Source organism: Pyrus communis, chromosome 1 (genome assembly GCF_041283825.1).
Source record: "Pyrus communis isolate YQ-2024b chromosome 1, ASM4128382v1, whole genome shotgun sequence".
NCBI classification, from domain to species: Eukaryota; Viridiplantae; Streptophyta; class Magnoliopsida; order Rosales; family Rosaceae; genus Pyrus; species Pyrus communis.
This window is the reverse complement of record NC_142565.1, coordinates 6,638,415-6,658,768: the sequence shown is the minus strand read 5'-3', so window position 1 is coordinate 6,658,768 and position 20,354 is coordinate 6,638,415. Positions and strand designations below refer to the sequence as shown.

Below are 20,354 nucleotides of genomic sequence, written 5' to 3'. Positions count from 1 at the left end.
TGCAGAAATTGGAACCTATTTTTAGACAAGGCTTTGGCATGAATATCTGCAATTTGATCCTGACTGCACACATACTTAACTTCAACCAGATTTGCAAGTACTAGCTCACGAATATAATGATAATCAATCTCTACATGCTTAGTTCGAGCATGAAATACAGGATTAGATGCAAGAGATATAGCAGAGATATTATCACACTAGAGAGTAGGTTTGTGAGATAGAGGAAAACCAAAATCTTTGAGCACCTTGCAAATCTAAGTAACCTCTGCAACAGTTTGAGCTAAGGATCTGTACTCAGCTTCAGTAGATGAACGTGCTACGGTGGATTGTTTCTTGGCACCCCAGCTAATTAAGTTGGTGCCCAGAAAAACACATGAACCACTCGTGGATCTTCTATCATAAGAGCAACCAGCCTAATCTGCATCAAAATAGGCTGACAGCTGCAGTGAGCTTTTCTTAAACAAGAGACCATGAGTGGGAGTCCCTTTGAGAAACCTCAATATACGTTTGGTTGCTTTCATGTGAAGAACAGTAGGTGCATACATAAACTGACATATTTGATTCACAGCAAAAAAAATATCAGGTCTTGTCCAAGTTAAGTATTAGAGAGCACCTACAATTGATCTGTATTCAGTGGGATTGACAAGTAAATCCCCACTGTGATCTAACTTGGTAGAACTAAGGGGAGTGCAATAGGGTTTTGCACCAGTCATGTTTGTTTTCTATAACAGATCAAGCAAATACTTGCTTTGATGAAGGAGCATAGTATCTTTGGTTCGATGAACTTCTAGACCCAGAAAGTAATGCAATGGACCTAGATCTTTGACAGGAAATAAAGTGCTCAACTTTGCTATAAATTGATTGCAAATGGTAGCATCAGGACCACTGACCAGAATATCATCAACATAAACAAGGACAATAACCATAGTGGGAGCATGTAGAACAAATAAAGAAGCATCAGAAGATGATTGACTAAATCCCAGAGATTGGAGAGCTTGAAATAATTTGCCAAACCAAGCTCTAGGAGCTTGTTTAAGTCCATAGAGAGATTTTCTGAGCTTACACACATGATGAGGTTTGCTGAGATCTTGAAAACCAGGAGGTTGAACCATGAATACATCCTCCTTTAAGTCACCATGCAGAAATGCATTACTTATGTCCAGTTGGTTGAACCAATTAAACTGGACATCAAAGGATAACAAAAGTCTGATAGGAAATGGCTTTGCAACTAGACTGAAGGTTTCTGTATAGTCAAGACCTTCCTTTTGGTGAAATCCCTTAGCAACAAGCCTTGCTTTATATCTCTCAATGGATCCATCATGATTCTTTTTAATTCTAAAGACCCACTTGCAGCCAACTACATTTTGAGAGGGTGAGAAGGGAACAAGTGTCCAAGTACCAGTAGATAAGAGAGCATTGAATTCAGTTTGCATTGCCAATCTCCAATTTTCAGACTTAGAGGCTTGAAGATAAGTATTGGGAATGTTATCAGTGGAGGAAGGAAGTGGATGTTTGGTAGCTGTGAAGACTTTGGGTTTATGAATTCCATTTTTGGATAGTAACCATGGGATGAATATTAGGAACAAAATGATTCACAGGTTCTTGTGTAGGCACGGTAGGAGAAGAATGCACAGAAGGAGAAGATATAGGGGGTTGTGAGGAAGGTGAGAGTGTTGGTGATAGAGGCATAGGTGTAGTAGATAGAGACGTAGGCATTGAAAATTGAAGATCAATAGAGGAAGATGTAGAAGTAGACAGATCAACAGAGGATAAAACATGAGGAACAACTTTAAATGGAAAAGTAGTCTCATCAAAAGTAACATGCCGAGAGATATAGATTCGATTGGTGTCCAAATCCAAACACCTATAACCTTTGTGTTGTAAACTGTAGCCCAAGAAAACACATCTTTTACTTTTCCCATCAAGCTTAGATGAAATGTAGGGCTTAAACCATGGATAACAATTGCACCCAAAGACCTTAAGCTTGGAATAATCGGGATACTTGTTAAACAACAACTCCCAGGGTGATTTAGTATTTCCTGATAGAGGCAGCCGATTTATAAGATAAATGGCAGTAGTAAAAGCTTTAAACCAATAGGAATTAGGAACACTAGATTCAACTAATAAGGTCACAGCTGTCTCAACAAGATGTCTATGTTTCCTCTCCACACAACCATTTTGTTCTGGTGTGTGTGGACAACTAAGTTGTTGTACAATACTATGAGTATGGAGAAAGGATTTAAATTGTAAATTGGTAAATTCACCCTCAGAATCTGAACGACGGATTTTGATTTTATTATCAACAATATTCTCAACATATGCTTTGAAGGTTACAAAAGTAAAATACACCTCTGATTTGGTCTTTAAAGGAAAACATCAACTGTATTTGCTAAATTCATCAACTATGAGAAAGTAATATCGAAAACTATTCACTGAAGTGACAGAAGCTGGTCCCTACAGATCACAATGTAATAGCTCAAGAGACTTAGAGGTGAATGTAGTTAATGAACCAAATGGTAGTTTATGATTAGCAAAAGCACACTTGGAGCAAAAGAAGTCAATAGAGGTGGTACCTTTAATAGCAAGCTTATTACTAGAGATTATTTTGCGAAATATAGATAAGGAAGAATGACCCAGTCGGCTGTGCCAGAGTTTGACTGAACCTTGAGCATTGACAAGAGCATAAGAGCATCCAAGAGATTGAGCAGTGGAAGAACAATTTTGCATATGGTAAAAGCCATCTTTAATTGGACCCTGCAAAAGCTTCCTCCCTATAGTACGATCCTTTATAATAGATCCATCAGAGTCAAGTGTTAAGACACAGTAGTTATCTTTGAGAAATTGGTATATAGATAACATATTGTGTTTCATTTGAAGAACATGAAGCACATTACTCAAATGAAATTTAACATTAGAAGAATGCAAAGAAGAAGAGCCAACATGATTTATAGAGAGACCTTTACCATCACCGACATACACTTTGTCCTCGCCAATGTACGGTGTTGGTGAAGAGATGTTTGCAATATCATTAGTGATGTGAGATGTGGCGCCATAATCTAGTAGCCAAGAGAGAGAAGGCTTAGATGTATGGTGTGCACACATTGCTGCAAGTTTGGCAGGAGGAATCTTCCCAGAGATGTCAGGATTCATGCGATCGAAGCAGTCAATAGCTTCATGACTAGTGAAGCCACAAATTTGACAAGGAACATGATTACTACTGAAAAGAATGACGAACACCTTGTTGATGACCACAGTTGGAGGATTGACCTCGATAATTGCCTCTGTGTCCACGATTGTTATTGTACTGACCAGGATTATGGTACTGATTACCCCTATTGATGTTCCTTCCACGATAAGAGTTGAATCGAAAAGATTGTTGAGATTGTACAACATATGTTTGAGGCAGTGGAGTTGGAAGAAGAGATGGTTCAGACTGAGCAGAGAACGCCTGAAAATACTTAGTAGTGGAAGAAGAGAGCTTCTTGCGACGAGACATTGAAAGCTCTTTGGTGAGAAGAAGGCCATGTAACTCATCTAGGGACGTGGAAGAGAGACGTAACATGACAAAATCAATAAACGATTCGAATTCATCAGGTAATCCAGCAAGAGTAGCCGCAATTAAATCTCAATCAGAAATGGGTGCACTAGCAGCAGAAAGAGAGTTAGAGATTTCTTTGAGTTGTTGAAGATAATCTGCCATAGATTGAGCACCTTTTTGAATTGCTTGAAGACGAGATCGGAGTTGATGAATATGAGTATCTGAGACTTCACTAAAACGTTGTTCAAGCTTGATCCAAAGATCTCAAGCAGAAGAGTGTAGAATTCAACCAAATCAACAGATTCTAATCCTTTTCATACCAAATCTCAAAGGCTGAATTAATCAATCGATCTTGAAGAAATGGTGGTGGACATGGCTCAGTACCTTCAACAATGCCAAGAAGTTTGTAGCGCCGGAGAATCGGTGCAAACAGAGCACGCCATGGAAGATAGTTAGATCTCTTGAGCTTAATCAGCACCATGCTTCCAATATTCTGAATTGTGAGATAAACATATGAATTTGACAAATTAGGGTTTGTCGAAGAGTTTGGGGCAAAATTTTGAAGAGATTCATGAGTTGAAGAATCTGACGAAGATGCCGTTGCAATTAGAAACAAGAATTACAAGAGAAGATCGTTGAGAATCAGAGAGACGAAGCGGAAGAAGGGATTGAATTAGCCGTGAGGCAGAAGGCGAAGGATACCATGTAGAATTTATGTGTTCTTATAAGGAAGAGAGAGATTTCTTAAGAGTTAAGAAATGTGTGACTTTTCATTAATTACCAAAAGAATGAAACAATTACATATATATATAGCCTTTTGACTATTTACATTTAGCTATCTAAACTAATCACATAAAACAAACTAATTACATGAGTAACAAACTTATAACAAACTAATAACCAATTCTAGTTATGATATAGCATCTTCATTAAGATTTTCCATAATTAAAATTCGTCTCTATAATTTTCTTTTTAAAAAATCTAATAATTAAGATTTTCCATACACCAATATTATCATAATTGCAAAACCTTCTTTTAACCTCTTTAATTCTTCTTCTTCTTCTTCTTCTTCTTCTTCTTGTTCCCCAGGTCCCAAGTTCTTCTTCTTCCCCATTTCCCTAGTTTGATTCTCCCTCATCTAATATCGTTTGTATAAGCCACTTAGTACTACGGTCTGGTGGTATTTCTCTTCACTTGTAAGTGAGAGGTCTTATGTTTGATTCTTGCCAAATACGAATTTGAACCATATTATTGCTAGCTCACCATGAGACTTAACCCACTCTCCCACCCCCATAGTGTAGATAGTGTCATTTGTTAAAAAAAAAAAAATCGTTATTAAAAAAACAAAAAGGAAAGAAACTGCCTGAACCGTTACATGAATTTAGAGTCGTTTAAGTGAGGCATGCACGCCGCGTGTTATCAAAACATTAAAAACAATCGATTCCCTTGAAAAGAAGTCACGTGCAATGCGCATGTAACCGTTTTGAACGGACCTAGCATCAAGCGACACGTTTCATTGACGGAAAAACCAAAGCGGAAGGCACCCTTGAATTTTTTTTAAGGTAACAAATTGAAATTCGTCTATGTAATTATCCTTTTGAAAATATAATAATCAAAGATTTTCCATACACCAAAATTTTCATGATTGCAAAAACTTCATTCAACCTCTCCTCTTTTTTTTTTTCTCCTCCATATTTTGTTGGTGAAAAGGACAAAAGAAAAAGATATAATAAATTGACACACACACGGAGCGAGAAAACGAGGCAGTCGGAAGTCTTTCATGTCCAGAAACTTTTATATATATATATATATATATATATATATATATATATATATGTTCATTGTCTTTGCTGCTTTGTCTTGCTCTCGACCATCCCGCGTCACTTGCAATCTTCAACCTTCTCCTTCACGTATTTTTCTTCAACTTATATATTCTCACTGCATGCTTTAAAATCCAACCAAAATAAAGAAAAAAATTAACACCATTAATATCGCATATATTTATACACTAAGCTACAAACTTTCATCCTCCAAAAACCCGACCCTTTAAAACCATCTCCTCCCACACACAAACATCATGTTCTTTCTGTTCATCATCTCTGTTTCTCTCACAGGCTTCAAATTTCAGGTTTGTGGCTGATGGGTTTTCTCTGAATTGTGTAGGTTTCTTAATTGTTTGATTTTCTTGCCTGACAAACACTTTGGAGTTTGTTGTTGTTGCTTTTGAGTTCTGAAATGGGACCGATCAGAGGGTCCAGGAGGAAGAAGAAGGTTGACCAGAATGTGTTAGCTGCTTCAGACTCTCAGACCCTGGAATGTTGGTGGGATGGCTTCTCTCAGAGAATTACTGGTACAAATATTCCTCTGCTGCTACCTCTGTGTTTGTTTTGTTGGTTAATTTGTTTTAATCGGTTGTCCTTAAATATATGTAATTGGTTTGGATATATATGGTTTCATTGGTTTGTTTCTTATAAGGGCATTTCTTGCTTTTTTTTTTTTTTTTTTTTTTTGGGTGTTTGATGAAATATTAAGACTTGGGTTCAATGCAGTTTTCAGAAATTGGATATTTTTGTTGTGACTAGTGAATCATATTTGCAAGTGGATTTCTAGTGGTATATAATCTTACAATCTTACAGTTCTTAGCTTCTTTTGATTCGTGTTATCGAGCTCTTGCTTCGTGCACTCGTTGTTGTTGCTCAGAGCATAGCATTCCTAGTTTGATGACTATTTAGGGTATTATTTTAGGTTTTATGCATTATTCCTTCCATTAAATTTATGATGCTAGTAAATAACTTCGTCAACGGTTTCCTTGTTTGTAATTCCGGTTGATATATAAGTAGTTGATTTCTTATTTTGATGTTTCTCTTAGCAAACAATCCTGTCAGTGTTCATGGCAACAATTTGTTCTAAGCATGTGTTGAAATTTTTAAACAGGCTGCATTATTTTCGGTGATTAGATTGTGGTATTGTACAATGAATGTTTTTTCTTGAGATAAGATTGTGGTAAATATTCCCTTCCAAGTATATTTCTCTTCATTTTTCTTGTACATTAACCTTAGGTTCCTCAATGTGAGCATACCTGGTCCTCTGATTAGATCCAGGATAACCTGTTTGTATCTTGGCCTTCGTTGGATTTTGCTGAGTGTCGTGGCCTAATAGCGATACTTTAGTATGTTTGGATTTTGCGGTTAAAATGATCCTGTTACCAAGTACAAATTTTTTGTTTTGGACTGGCCTAGACCAGTACTTCAATCAATCAAAACAAAGTGAGTGGACTGATTTGGAAAACACTTGTAGGCATATAGCAGAGGGATCGGCAGACAGAGAGCTATGGGGCACCTAGGTTTTGTTTTGGTTGTGTCCTTGGATGACATGGTTAGGTTCAGAAATTTCTTTATCTTGTATAGCGAGGCTTATCTATTAGCTTCATGTTATGCTGTTTGCTTTAACTCCTTTGTTTGAAAGCTATGCAACCGATGTTCTTCTAATGAAAACGTGAAGAATTCTATGTACTTACCTCATGAAATACCAAAAAATGCAGACTTCTTAATGAAGTCTTTCCAATTTCATATAAGATAGCTTTCGTGCTGAGTATTTACTTCTTATATGCTGCTCTGTCAACCCTTTAGGATGATCCTTTGTGTGGAACACTAAGGAACTCAAGCGACAGTCGTCCAAAATGAGTGTCCGTATACTTATCTGGATAGAGTAGGTTGCATAAACATTAAAAAAGAAACAGCAATAGCTTTCAAGAGAACATGATATAGGAGTTAAAGGCCATTCCATTAGGGCGACAATCGCTAAACAGGTTTGGAATCACATTTTATCATTTATTCAGGATTTTGGTGTCTGCTGTCTTTCTTGTTAGGAAAGATAGGTCCATCTGCTTGTTGTACAACGGAAAGGCATAAGATTTTGGCGATTTGATCGTGTACCATATACCTATACCTCGAAAGATTAACTTTCCAGCTTTTATGTCAAATGTCCTCTATGTTATGTTCTTCGCTGAGAAACTTAGATTTTCACCTGGAATGAAATACAGTAATTCGACCTACCTTTTGTTCAGCATTGTTCTCTTCAGTGGTTAAGGAGTTGACGTATATTTTCGACCTTTCGATGATATTTCAGACTATATTTATATTACTTCGCTAACTCTTGCGGTTAAATGAATTCGATCCTCTTTTGCAGAGGTTTTTCTGATCTTTTGGTTCTGCCAAGGACATTGGCATAAGGGTTCTGAAATTCACATTGATAAATGATTAGATTTTGTTTTCTACTTTCTAGGTCAATCAAAATCTAAAGGAGCATTGAAATTTGAATCTTTCTTCAAAATTTCGATAAAGACATTCGCCTACATCTGTTCGCTTGTAAAGGAAGATATGATGGCCAGGTCAACCTTCTGCTACTCAAATAACAAGCCATTATGTCTGAATGACCAAGTTGCTATCGCTCTTAGGAGGCTCAGCTCGGGTGATTCATTGTGCAGCATCGGTGAATGCTTTGGCATGAACCAATCCACTGTTTCGCACATAACCTGGCGGTTTGTGGAAGTAATGGAAGAAAAAGCTCTGCACCATCTGTCATGGCCTAAGGAGCAGGGTGAAATGGAGGAGATAAAGTCCAAGTTTGAGAAAATTCGCGGCCTTCCAAGTTGCTGCGGTGCAATTGACATCACACACATCATGATGACTCTGCCTTCAGCGGACTCATCAGATGATGTCTGGCTCGATGGCGAGGAAAACTGCAGCATGATCTTGCAGGCAATTGTTGATCCAGACATGAGGTTCCGTAACATAATCACAGGATGGCCAGGAAGTCTGAGTGATGACATGGTCCTCAAAAGCTCAGGTTTTTTCAAGATGTCCGAAGAAGGAGATTGCTTAAATGGGGAGAAGTTGGTGCTTTCACAAGGAACAGAACTGAGAGAATACATAGTAGGAGATTCCGGCTTTCCTCTTTTGCCGTGGCTTCTCACTCCTTACAACGGAAGAGGCCGCCTCTGGGAGCATGAGTCTGATTTCAACAAGCGGATTTCTGCAACGCAGATGGTGGCGCAAAGGGCGTTGGTGAGGCTGAAAGAGATGTGGAAGATAATTCAGGGCGTAATGTGGAAGCCGGATAAGAACAAGCTGCCGAGGATTATTCTTGTTTGCTGTATACTGCACAACATAGTGATTGATATGGAGGATAAGGTGCAAGATGAAATGCCATCGTCTCGCCATCATGATCCCGGTTACCACCAACAAATTTGTGAATCTGCCGCTGACGATACGGCCTTTCAACTGAGAGAGAATCTCTCTATATACTTAGCCGGAAGATTGTCTCCCTGAGAAGACCCTTGGTTGCATCCTGGATGGTGGTTTCATTGGTTTTTACTTTTTGTAATCTTTGCCAGTTGAAATTGGAGAGTTTATAATCTTTGGGATTTTGCTTTCTTCTATAGAAACTATGTCTTAACATGGTTTTAGTTGAAAAAATGGCAGCATATAAATATGGTTCTTTAGCATTCTGAGTACCCATATATTAGTGTGTGTTACTGTCACATTTGTGCTATTGATCGTCTTCTAATGTGTGGATAAATAAGGTTGATATGTCACAAACTGAAAGTATAATATTAATAAATAAATTTATACGTTATTAGATAACTAAACTGATAATACCGCAGAATGGTTGGTGACAATTACACAAAAAAACTTCTCTTATTTGGTTGAAGGCCTAATAGAAAAGAGACGCAATTTTCGAGGACAGTGCCCTTTTGATTATCCAGCATTTTAGGGAACTCAAGTCCAGTACTCCGGAGCGCCCAAATTATTTCGGCTTCTTTAGTCCCCCATTACACCAAACATGACAATGCTAGTCCAAACCCTAGTTTGGTATTAAGGTGATTATGAAAAAAAATAGCTATCCCAACTTTTTGTATATTTGGTAAACATTCAGCTTCAGCTTCAACTTTTTTTCACAATTTTGGGTGAAAAAAAGCCAGAAACACAAAGCTGCAAAACCTAGCTTTGAAAAACCAACTTTTTTTCACATCTATTTTACATAAAAGTTTATCAAACACTATAATATTGCTTTTTTTTTTTTTTTTTTTCAAAAGCACTTTTACAAAAAAGTTTACCAAATACTCTGCTACTTTATTTCACGACAGTTTATTCTCACATCACAGCAGAAGCAGTTTTTTTTTCAAAGCACAACAATACCAAACCAGCCCTTAAGACATCTACTTTCTAGGTTCTTGGTTCAGCATTACACCAAAAACGAAACAATGTTAGTTCGACTTACACCAAGCCAACACAAACCAACATTATTCCTTCAAGCGGTCCAGTCCAAAATAGTCATGTGTAAAAAAAAAAGGCTTTAGGGGGACATAAGAGTCCTCCTAAGGTTTAAAATTAACAATGAGTTTGGAAATACTTTTGGCATCACATAGTCGAACAGACAGACAAGCAACTAAGAAGTTACCACGTGACCACATCCACTCGAATGGGACCGCATGCAGGGGATTTGTGAGATAAAATGGGGACAAAAAGGGAGGCCACTTTCCCTACTAAGATGCAAGCAGGACACAAGTGATATCCATTCCAATAAACCACCATATTGGTTTTGTATATCAAGCCAAAATGAGGTACCAATAATCTACGAATTACAAGTCGAATCATCAACGAAGTGCAATAGTAAACCAAATTGACGATCATAGGGCTATAAACATGTCACCGTAAAGAACAGATTGGATAGTTGAACCTCGTTTCATCGACGATGCTTTTCGTTCAATTAGCACGGCTTCTAATAACATCGAGACCCACTTCGGTTGGATCAGTAGCTTGCAACTCCATCTGAATTCCGTCCAACTCCCTCTTAAACGTGTCCTTCGAACTCGCGTAAATCATCTTGCTTCTCACCTTCGCTGTGTCAGGGGACCTTCATGCATAAATCTAAATGAGTGTAACAGCCAAGGAACATATAATGATATTTACATTTAGAGTAATGAACAAGGTCTACAAAGCCTGGAACTCTGCACTCTAATTAGTTACCAAGCAACGAAAATAATCCGGCTCTTCTGGCAGTTCTCCTCCGTCACGTAATCAAAGTCATAAACAGCATATCGGCACTCATTAGGAGGGAGGCTTGCAGAGAAATCCTCATAGCTGTCAGTTGGTTCGCCAAGCTTTTCCACTATAACCTCATTTTGCTTCTCCTCGATCTTGTAAACTATGAAGCGGTAAGTTCTTTTTGCCTTCAATTCTAAAAACTTTAGCTTGCATTCGTCATGCACAGCCATCCCGGATCTTGCATTTGCCTGCAAATATTCAACGGATACCAAAATGCATCAAATACGAACAACGCATCAGCAGTAAATTAGCAATTTGTATGGCTACACACAGAATTTCACTCCACCCCTCAAATCACGGAACATTGAAAACACACAGCAACATTCCAAAAATCAAAACCAAAACACATCTTGCTATTTTCCCATCACGGTTTATCAACTCTCGGTTCATAGTTAAAGCTAAGAATTACTTGTTTCCTTAAGCATCCCATAATTCCAAACTATTAACAAATCAAATTATTGATAAATCACTGACATACTTATACGGTTATACCTGCCATGAAAAATTAACCACCACTACCACCCAGCAAAAGAAGAAGAAAAAACCGACAAATGCAGAACAAATGCTAAACAAAGTTCAATTTCTTAGGACTCGTTTGGATGCTTTTACAATTATTGAAAGCATTTTTCATGAAAATACTTTTCGAACAATCCTTAGTAAAATTGTAAGTGAATCCTGGAAAATCACTTTATAGCTTCCTGCAAGAAGCACATAACTTTAAGTGTTTTTGGAATCCAAAAACATTTTCTCTAAAAGCGCTTTCAGTCATTTTAAAAGCACTTTCAAACAAGCCCTTTTAAGTAGTCATTACACTAATCATAACTCAAATTAGTAATCCAAGTTCAAGGCAAAATGTAAAATTCAGGCTCAAAATATCATCACAACATAAAACAAAATTCATACTTTTGTGATTGCAAAACACAAAATTTGCATATACAAAATATATACTTATTGCAAAAATATAAAATCAAATCAAAATTAAAATGCATATGCAACTGCAGAAACTCATCGATTAATCGTGATTAGATAATCAAAAGGGATGAGATTCGACCATCAACTTCTAACTCACCCGCCATTTCATGAATTTCTCATAACCAAGCAAAAAAATTTCAAAAAAAAATCGAACACCAAAACCGCACGGATCATTTATACTACAGAGGATCATCAATCCAGAAAAGAACTGAAATTATAACAAGAAAGTGACACCCCAGAGAGAGAGTCAAGTAGATGAAGTGCTCACCATTTTCCCGAGAAATATCGGCGGAGAGAGAGAGAGAGAGAGAGAGAGAGAGAGAGAGAGAGAGAGAGATGGATAGAGTCTCAGCGGTGGAAGAAGAGGGCTGCGGGTCGCGGCAGGAATATGTGGGAGCTTTCCGCCTTAGGAAGCGTTGCTAATATTACCGTCACGGCAGAGAGAAATTAGGCGGTGATCCAACGATATTTGAACACGTGTTCTACGTTGTGCAATGAGAGATGGCATGTCATTTACGTCAAGTAAGAGGTGGTTTTGCATCCATGGGCTTGGCCCAAAAGTCAGTTCCGGGTCCAAGACTCCATGCAATCAAAATTTGAAAAGGACAATTCCAACTTTTATTTGGGTTTATTTATTTATATATGTGTCGTGTTTATATCAACCTAGAAACTAATCAACCTGCCGAAAGACATAAAATGATGTAGCTCTTGTCTGAAAATATTTTAAAATAACTGAAAGCACTTTTCATGAAAATGTTTTTGAAACTAATCTTTAGTAAAATCAAAATGGATCCTAAAAAAATACTTGAGATACTTCTTGCAAGAAGCACAGATCTCGTGCTTCTTTCAAATTTTGGAACCTAAAACCAATTCCACCAAAAGCTCATCTCAAAAACACTTTCAAACAGCTCATAATAATACGGCAACTTAAAATCATTATTAGATAAAAAAAAAGTAGTTTTATAAAATTCAACACACATTGCATACCGTGTGCTATTACACACACCCAATTTCTCAAATATACGAAGCAGCCCATAGAGAATACATACAATTGCACACCTCAATTGTAATAAAATCATTTACGAGTAGAAGTACTTCTTATAAAAATAATGGTAAATAATTCATAAGCTACAATTCAGAATGTTCACTTCATCAATAAATATGTCGAAACTATCTTTACTTAATTCTTGAATGGATTCAAATAGCACTGTCAAATTGTTAGGCGCAGTGAAATTTGGAGTTCCACTCCAAAGTAGCTTGGCAAACTGCTCGTAGGCACTTTCAGTTGCATGAGCAGAGTCAAAGAAGAGATGTTCACTAACATTGTCACACAAATAGTAGTCTTTGACACCTCTCCCCACTCCACGACTATAAGCTCCTCGATATGGAGCACTGCCGCAACATGACACCTTCCCTTCCTTCAAACCTTTGACAACAATATCACAAGCTCAAAATCTTTAAAGTAAAAAACAAAAGGTGATTATTCATTTATGAGTTTTTTCCAGATTGAGTTTGTGAAAAGTCTCACTTTCGAAAGAAGAATTCAAATTTTAGAGCGGTTGTGACTGGTTAGAAAAGACGTTTCGCTGTGATTTTTTTGCTTTGCATCTCACACAAGTTTTTTTTTCCTTCTTCCTTGTAATTTAAATTAATTTAGTGTAAACTTTCGCTTAAATAAAAAAAATTCAATGCTTAAGATTAAAACAAACAAAAAAATCCTAGGTGTTGTTTCTTATGGAAAAGAATTGAGACTTGAATTCAAAAGTAGAAATAGGGTGACCATTCTCATTCATGAGCACTGTATATAATAGTCCTTCTTATCAGATGGCTGTTTATTTGTCAAATACTGACAAGTTGAGCGAGCCAAGCAACGATTCTGCATGTATCACTTCATCAACACATGCATATCAGATGTCTTTGATTAATTCTTGATTGGATTCAAATAGCGCTTTCAAATTGTAATGCGCAGCGACGTCGGGATTTCCACTCCAAAATAGCTTGGCAAACTGCTCGTAGGCCTTTTCATTTGGATGAGCAGCGTCAAAGAAAAGATATTCAGTAACATTGTCGCATGAGTCATACTCTTCGATACCTCTCCTCCCTCCACAGGTATTAATTCCTCGATATGGACCAGTGCCGCAACATGCCATCTTCCCTTCCTTGAAACCTTTGCCAACAATATCACAAGTCAAAAGAAATAATAGGAAAAAACGGATTAATTGAGTAATTTTCAGTTGCTTTTTTCTTGAAAGTTTCATGTCAGTTTTTTCAGATTGACATATATACTATACGAATGTATGGATACACTAGTACATAACAGCATATTTACCACATCAATTCCATCACGGGCATCAACAGCTCGTGGTAGAAACTATTCAATTACCACGGTTAAATGTGGCTCGTGGTAGATAACATTAATTCACCACAGTCAAATTGTGGCTCGTTGTTAAAAGTGAATAATCTACAACGGTTTTTAATCTTGTGATGTAATATCAAAACCACCACACAATATGCTCGTTGTGGTTACTTTAAACGACCACACCGCCTTTTGACAATTCACCACACCATCCATCTCTTCCGTCTCCGGCCGATCTCAATTTGGTCGTCTCTCCGGTCATCTCTCCCTCAATCAATGGCAACCTCTCTACATCACTCAGGTTTCTTTTATCCTATATCTTTTGATTTCGTTTTCTTGTTCTGAATAAGCATTTAAATTATCATTGATCATTGAACTTGGAGATGTGTATGCATTCTTGTGGCTTACAACTCGCAAATTTCTCTTCCGGCGTTTCGCTCTCTCACACATCCATCCAAAGGCACACACTTTCCACATCATCATCGTAAATAATTTATAACAAGCATTAGATGTGGTCAATTAGTAATCGACAACGGTTATAGTACGTGGTGTTAGATCTCAATCTACCACGGGTACAATCCGTGGTTATATTGCATTTAACAACGGGGCATAGCTCGTGGTAAAAACTGAGACTTTTTATCACATCCAGAATACTAACGGGCATAATATCTGTGGTGGATTGCAATTTATCACGGGCATTCACCGTGATAGATGAGCTTTTTTCTTCTAGTGATAATGCGTATCCCAAAATGATGTATTGTTTTGTTATCTGCAGGTTTTGACATCATTCCCCCGCTTGTATTTATTTTTATTGCTCCTTATTTTTTAATAAAATTATGTAGATAGGGGACAGAGGGGTCGTTCTATTGGGGAGTTAGCCATTTCTAATCACTCTGGAGGGGAAGGAAATTGCCTACTTTGTAATTGATGGCTAAATCCCATGGTCTTGGTCCTTTTTGACCATCTTGTGTGAGTTTGGAGAGTATAGCTACTATAGTAGACCAATAACCAAACCTTATGTATAATGCTATTTGTCTAATTCATTATCATCTTTTTATTTATTTTTTTTAAAAAAAGCTTGCGTCCCACTAAATGATCTAAACAATGCATATTCATAATAACGAAAGAGGATTAAGGAAGTTGATATACCATATTTGGAAGGGTGACTTATTCTCTGTGTAATAAACTTGTTAAAATCGGAGAGTGAGTATCTGAATCCTGTGAGTTCACTCTCTAGCTTTTTTAGGAGTTTGAAAAGTGCTTTGTTGTGTAGTTTCACGTATGGTGCAAGTTCTTCGTAGCATGCATCATTTTGTGTAGATCCTAGTGCTTTTCCATAGGGAATACAACCAAGATCATACATGTTCATATATATACCCAAAATTTCTTCCTCCTTCGTTGTATATTTCCTGCCACAAAAGTAATATTTATTAGTACCCTATGTGCGAATATAATGAAACTTTTTCTCAAAGTGTTAAGAATTTACTTTGATCACTGTAGTTATGTTGCCGATCACCAGGCCTCCAAATTCCTCATGGGAGTAGGTTCGAAGCACACTGGAATTTGTATCGAAGGGGAAAAGGCAATCGTTGCTTCCAATGCAGAACAAGTAGACAGCTCGTGATACTAAAGGGTTGGCTTCTTCTTCCCCAAGTTTCTGCCTTAACGACTTGGCAATGTTCTTGAAATATGCTGCTTGAGAATGGAGGTCTCTCGCCTGAAGTATGATATGTATATGAAAAATAATAGGTAACCATTAACGGATATGAAACCTTATATATATAGTCAAACATGAAGTCGATATATGAAATCTGACAAATACTTATCCAAGTTTCAAATCAAACAATGGTTTGGCTAATATAGATGTGTGTGTGTGTTTATATTTTGTTAATTTCCTGGTGTGAGATTTTTGTATTCTTCAGTAATTATGACTTCAAAACTGAAACACATCCAATTTCTTGCAAACTCACAAGTCACATACCAAGCCTACGCGAGTTTCAATCAAAGCACCAGTTCCTCCAGATGCAAAGTTGACACCATACGGAAATTCCTCATTGTTTGGATCAAGATATGGTGGAATCAGCCGCAACTCTGCATACTCAGCTGCAACAACAGCAAAAAATTAATTGACATTCAAAGATCTGTAACCATATACTTAAGATATTCATAGAATAATTAAATCTAAAACAAACAAACACTCGCATCATATTCTTATATGTATCTTACCAATAAAATCCGGAATTATACGACCATCGGAAGTTCTCCCTGTTGGACCCTTTTAGTAGCTAGGTTTCACCGTACGGCAAATAATTTGCTTGAGAAACAGTGTCGAAGTAGTTATTATTTAGAAAACTAATGAAAATGGCTTGAAAACTTTGAGTTGATAAGGACAAAATAAAGAGTAAAGTGAATAGTACCATGATTAATTTTTTAATATAAAAATGTGGTTCGTTAAAGTGAACGGTACTAGAAGTTTTTCGTTAAAGTTCCCTTATTATTTCCATCATCAAATATGGAATCCCCAAATATGAAAGGGGGAGCAAGTGCATGTTCATTTGGCAAGCCAAAGTTGCCATGCCTAGCTTTGGTTGTGATGAACAGAAGGCTTGTAAACAATGTAAACACAAAGATTTGCATATACGAAAAACTTGAATTGGTGGCCATCCCTCAATATCTATCTGTCTAGTTCAATGCAACTTCACAGTGAAAATTTATATAGGTACTAAGGAGGGCTTCTGAAAGCTGATCTTACTGTACACATAAAATCAAATGTACCCGCCCAAAAATATATAAAAAGACACAAATACTCAATAAAAAATTAAATTGTATTTTGCACCTCTTAATCTCTTATGGTTTGCTGCTACAAACATTTTGGTCCATGTCTTTTAAAATTGACAATAAACAAAGGCAAGGATTTAATCTCAATCTGATTTCATAGAGACAGAGAAAAATTATTAAGAGTTGATGAGCCAGCTATTCTGAACAAAATATGTGATATTATTCTTCCTCTTGGTAATTGTGATGATGAGTTTATATGGGGTCCAAACCCTAATGGAAAATTTTCTTTTAAATCTACGACCTGGTTACAAACACAAGAGAATCAAGCTCATCCACAAGCTAAAGTTGCTCAATTTATTGAAAATGTTGATCCACTTTGTACATTTTGTTCTCAGCTTGAGGAAACCATTTTTTTTATTATGGCAATTTTTTTTTTTTTTGAAATAAGTCGATAGATTTCATTCATAAAGAGGACAAAGAACACAGAGGTCAATTACAAGCAGATTCTTCAAATAGTAAATCCAAAATGAGGTCAGGTGGTTCCTCAAACCAATTACACGAGCATTCCGAACGGAGACCGCTCGAGCTAGGCGATGGGCGATACTATTAGCTTGATGACATACACGGGTACAAGTAACTCCAGTGATTGAAGCCATCAACTCTCTGGAATCCTCAACAACAACCCCGACATCAGAAAAGTAGGGAGAGTATTTGGGACCATTTTTTTGTGGACCAACTGAATAGTAATAATAATAATAATAATGTATCTGATTTTATTGAATGGTTATCTACCTTAGCTTGTACTAGTGCTGACCAAGAAGTTCAAACTTTAGAAATGCCCTTCAAATTGTTTGACAGATTTGGCAAGCAAGGAATCAGGCAATTTTTGGAAGGCTCAACCGACATCCCTCTTCAGTTCTTTTGCTTGCGCCTCATTTTGGGAAAGAGTTTTTTTTAGGCCAACACTAATGTTACTACGCAACGGAATGTGAGGACCTCCTCTCAAAGAATTAAAAGGACCCCCCACCGAACCCCACCCCTCCTGCTCAAAAACTCGAGATCAATTGTGATGGAATTCAGTCTCAATTCAGCACGAAGCAGGTGATCTTGTGATTCATGATGAATTTGGAAACCCCATTCCTGCGGGCGCCAGAAATCTTGGAAGTACCACAATCCCGATAGCAAAGGCTGCTGCCCTAAGAGATGCTTTGAAAGTAATTATCGAGGACATAAGGATGATAGCTCAAAGATCACATTCAATTTCTTAGAGGCATGTTGAGAAGGAAATTTCTTAGTTGATGCGGGTAAATTTCACATCGAGGAAACAATTGATTTTGCATGTGCTTATCAGTAATTTGGCTACTTATTATATTGTCAATTGATTTTATAGTGGAACCAGTGATGGATGCATTGAGGGACAGGAGCGTCAGCTGACCCCCTGAACTTCAATGAACGTTCATGGATACCTAAGGTGCTGACCCTCTGAACTTCGGTGAATGTCTATGGATACCTTGGGTGCTGCCCTTTTGAAGATTAGAGTTAGTTTCATACATGCCTTAGAACCTCAACTTGTTTGTTCCCTGTGTGAAGTCCAACGGCCATACATGCTACACGTCACCCCATTTGTGTGTATCTACGTGTTAGATTTGAAAATTCATTATACGAAAGGGACGTATTGAAATTATGAATTTCTCATTGGGAAAAGAAGGGACGGACGTCTTGCATGTGCGTCTCTCCATATATTTTGTCAATTTTATATATATATATATATATATATTTTTTTTTTTTTTTTTTTTTTTTTGTCAAATGTCAATTATATTTTATAGTGTAACCTCAATTTTTTTCAATTACAATATTAACCTCTAATTGAACTTTTTTTCTTACCCATAAAAATTTGAAATCGCCAAAAAAAAAATAATACTAATAATAAAATAATAATAACAAAAAAACCAAGCGTTAATATTATACCTTTTAAAATATTACATTATTGGCTGCTCAATGTTTCTAACTATCAAGTAATAATTTTGTTTTAACCTGAAAACCAACTTAGATAAACGTTTGATTTGTGTGAAGTGAGTCATTTTCAATACTTCATACATACATATTTGGGTTTTCTTTTGGGAAAAAAAAAATAGTCTATAACTGTACAAATTCAAAATGAGCTAACGAGTGTCACGTCAAACTAAATAATATTATCACTAAACAAAAAAAAAACACAATATTATCATTGAACCGGTACCCTAAAACTATTGCTCACGCTATCGCAAATATGTTTCAGTCCATTATTTGGCTTCTTTATTCTATAATTTCTATTGATAAGGAGATTTGTTTGTTTGTTTGCTTTCCTATTTAGTTTCTCTGATATATATGTTGTTAGAGTTGCAGAAGTACTTGTATGGTATTAGAAAATTGTATAGAAATACGCACACGATAATGTATATTTATAGAAAGGCCTCTTAAGCCTGGCGACGATCTTGGTGTACACACAGTTCAACTGTGCCGCCAGATAATGTAAAAAAAAAAAATGTATTCTGTCTTGAAACCACATGATTCGCAACTAATAATATTTTAGACTACCACATGACTCTTTTTCCTCTCCCTGATGAAATTGAAATTCCATTGTAAAACTAATTGATAATATAGGAAGTAACCCAATATCATATAAGCACATAGCAAACATTGTCCATCACTGAGACAACTCTCAACATACCCCCGCACGTGTGACCGATTTTCAAACCTATACGTGGACAACAACTAGGTGACATGGAGCGCGTGTGGCCGTTTGGCTTCACATGAGAACAACCCGCTCTGATACCATGATGAAATTGGGATTCCACCATAAAAGCAATTGACAATATAGGGAGTAGCCCAACATCGTATAAGCACATAGCAAACCTTGTTTCTCACCGATGTGGGACAACTCTCAACACAACTTGCACTCCTTTTTTTGGTTCAACTTGATGATATAAATGTTAGAGTATGATTGTGATTCATACGGTTCGGTAATAATCCTTGTTGTCTCATATTGTTATAGAGAAGTCTTAGGGCTGGTTTGGTATTGCTGTACTTTGAAAAAAAAGTTGTTTCTGCTGTGCTGTGAGAATAAGCAACTGTGAAATAAAGCAGCAGAGTGTTTGGTAAACTTTTTTTGTAAAAGTGCTTTTGAAAAAAAAAAAAAACAGTATTATAGTGTTTGGTAAACTTTTATGTATAACAGATGTGAAAAAAAATCGGTTTTTCGAAGTTGGGTTTTGCAGCTTCTTGTTTTTGGCTTTTTTTCACCCAAAACTGTTAAAAAAAGCTGAAGCTGAATGTTTACCAAACACAAAAACAGCTCCCAGCTTTTTTTGATACCAGCTTTTTTCAGAATTACCTCAATATCAAACCAGGCATTAATATGTTTATGAGAGTTAATTCGACTTTGGTTTGGATTGAAACTCTATGTTGATAAGCTTAAGAATATAACTCGTACAAGGATTTTGTCTTGTATTCCTTGTAGGATTGTAATAGGGCAATCTATGTTTAGTATAAAAACATAAGTCACTGCTCTCACAAAACATACGCTCAATATTGAACTAAGACCTATTGTTAGTTTGAGTAC

At 36.7% G+C, this 20,354-nt stretch overlaps 2 protein-coding genes and 1 pseudogene across 2 annotated transcripts; 1 reads left to right on the top strand and 2 right to left on the bottom strand.

Moving 5' to 3' along the window:
• Positions 1–5,363: 5,363 nt before the first annotated feature.
• Positions 5,364–9,044, top strand: LOC137719400 (protein ALP1-like). The gene is made up of 3 exons (XM_088695045.1): positions 5,364–5,448; positions 5,702–5,888; positions 7,823–9,044. Exons 2-3 carry the CDS (start codon positions 5,774–5,776, stop codon positions 8,866–8,868), a joined length of 1,161 nt encoding a protein of 386 aa, XP_088551171.1. The 5' UTR covers positions 5,364–5,448; positions 5,702–5,773; the 3' UTR covers positions 8,869–9,044.
• Positions 9,045–10,099: 1,055 nt separating this feature from the next.
• Positions 10,100–12,059, bottom strand: LOC137720470 (actin-depolymerizing factor 1). Its single transcript, XM_068459541.2, has 3 exons — positions 11,888–12,059; positions 10,570–10,835; positions 10,100–10,456 (listed from the first exon to the last, which is right to left on the bottom strand). Exons 1-3 carry the CDS (start codon positions 11,888–11,890, stop codon positions 10,306–10,308), a joined length of 420 nt encoding a protein of 139 aa, XP_068315642.2. The 5' UTR covers positions 11,891–12,059; the 3' UTR covers positions 10,100–10,305.
• A 1,467-nt stretch (positions 12,060–13,526) lies between these two features.
• Positions 13,527–16,627, bottom strand: LOC137719710 (GDSL esterase/lipase 1-like; annotated as a pseudogene).
• Between the last annotated feature and the right edge of the window lie 3,727 nt (positions 16,628–20,354).

Excerpts from the sequence above, each read along its gene's own strand:
- LOC137719400 (XM_088695045.1), top strand. The coding sequence starts at position 5,774 with ATGGGACCGATCAGAGGGTCCAGGAGGAAGAAGAAGGTTGACCAGAAT. Across the intron at positions 5,889-7,822 it reads CTTCTCTCAGAGAATTACTG|GTCAATCAAAATCTAAAGGA; the intron begins GTACAAATATTC and ends TCTACTTTCTAG.
- LOC137720470 (XM_068459541.2), bottom strand. Across the intron at positions 10,457-10,569 it reads CGGATTATTTTCGTTGCTTG|GTCCCCTGACACAGCGAAGG; the intron begins GTAACTAATTAG and ends TTATGCATGAAG.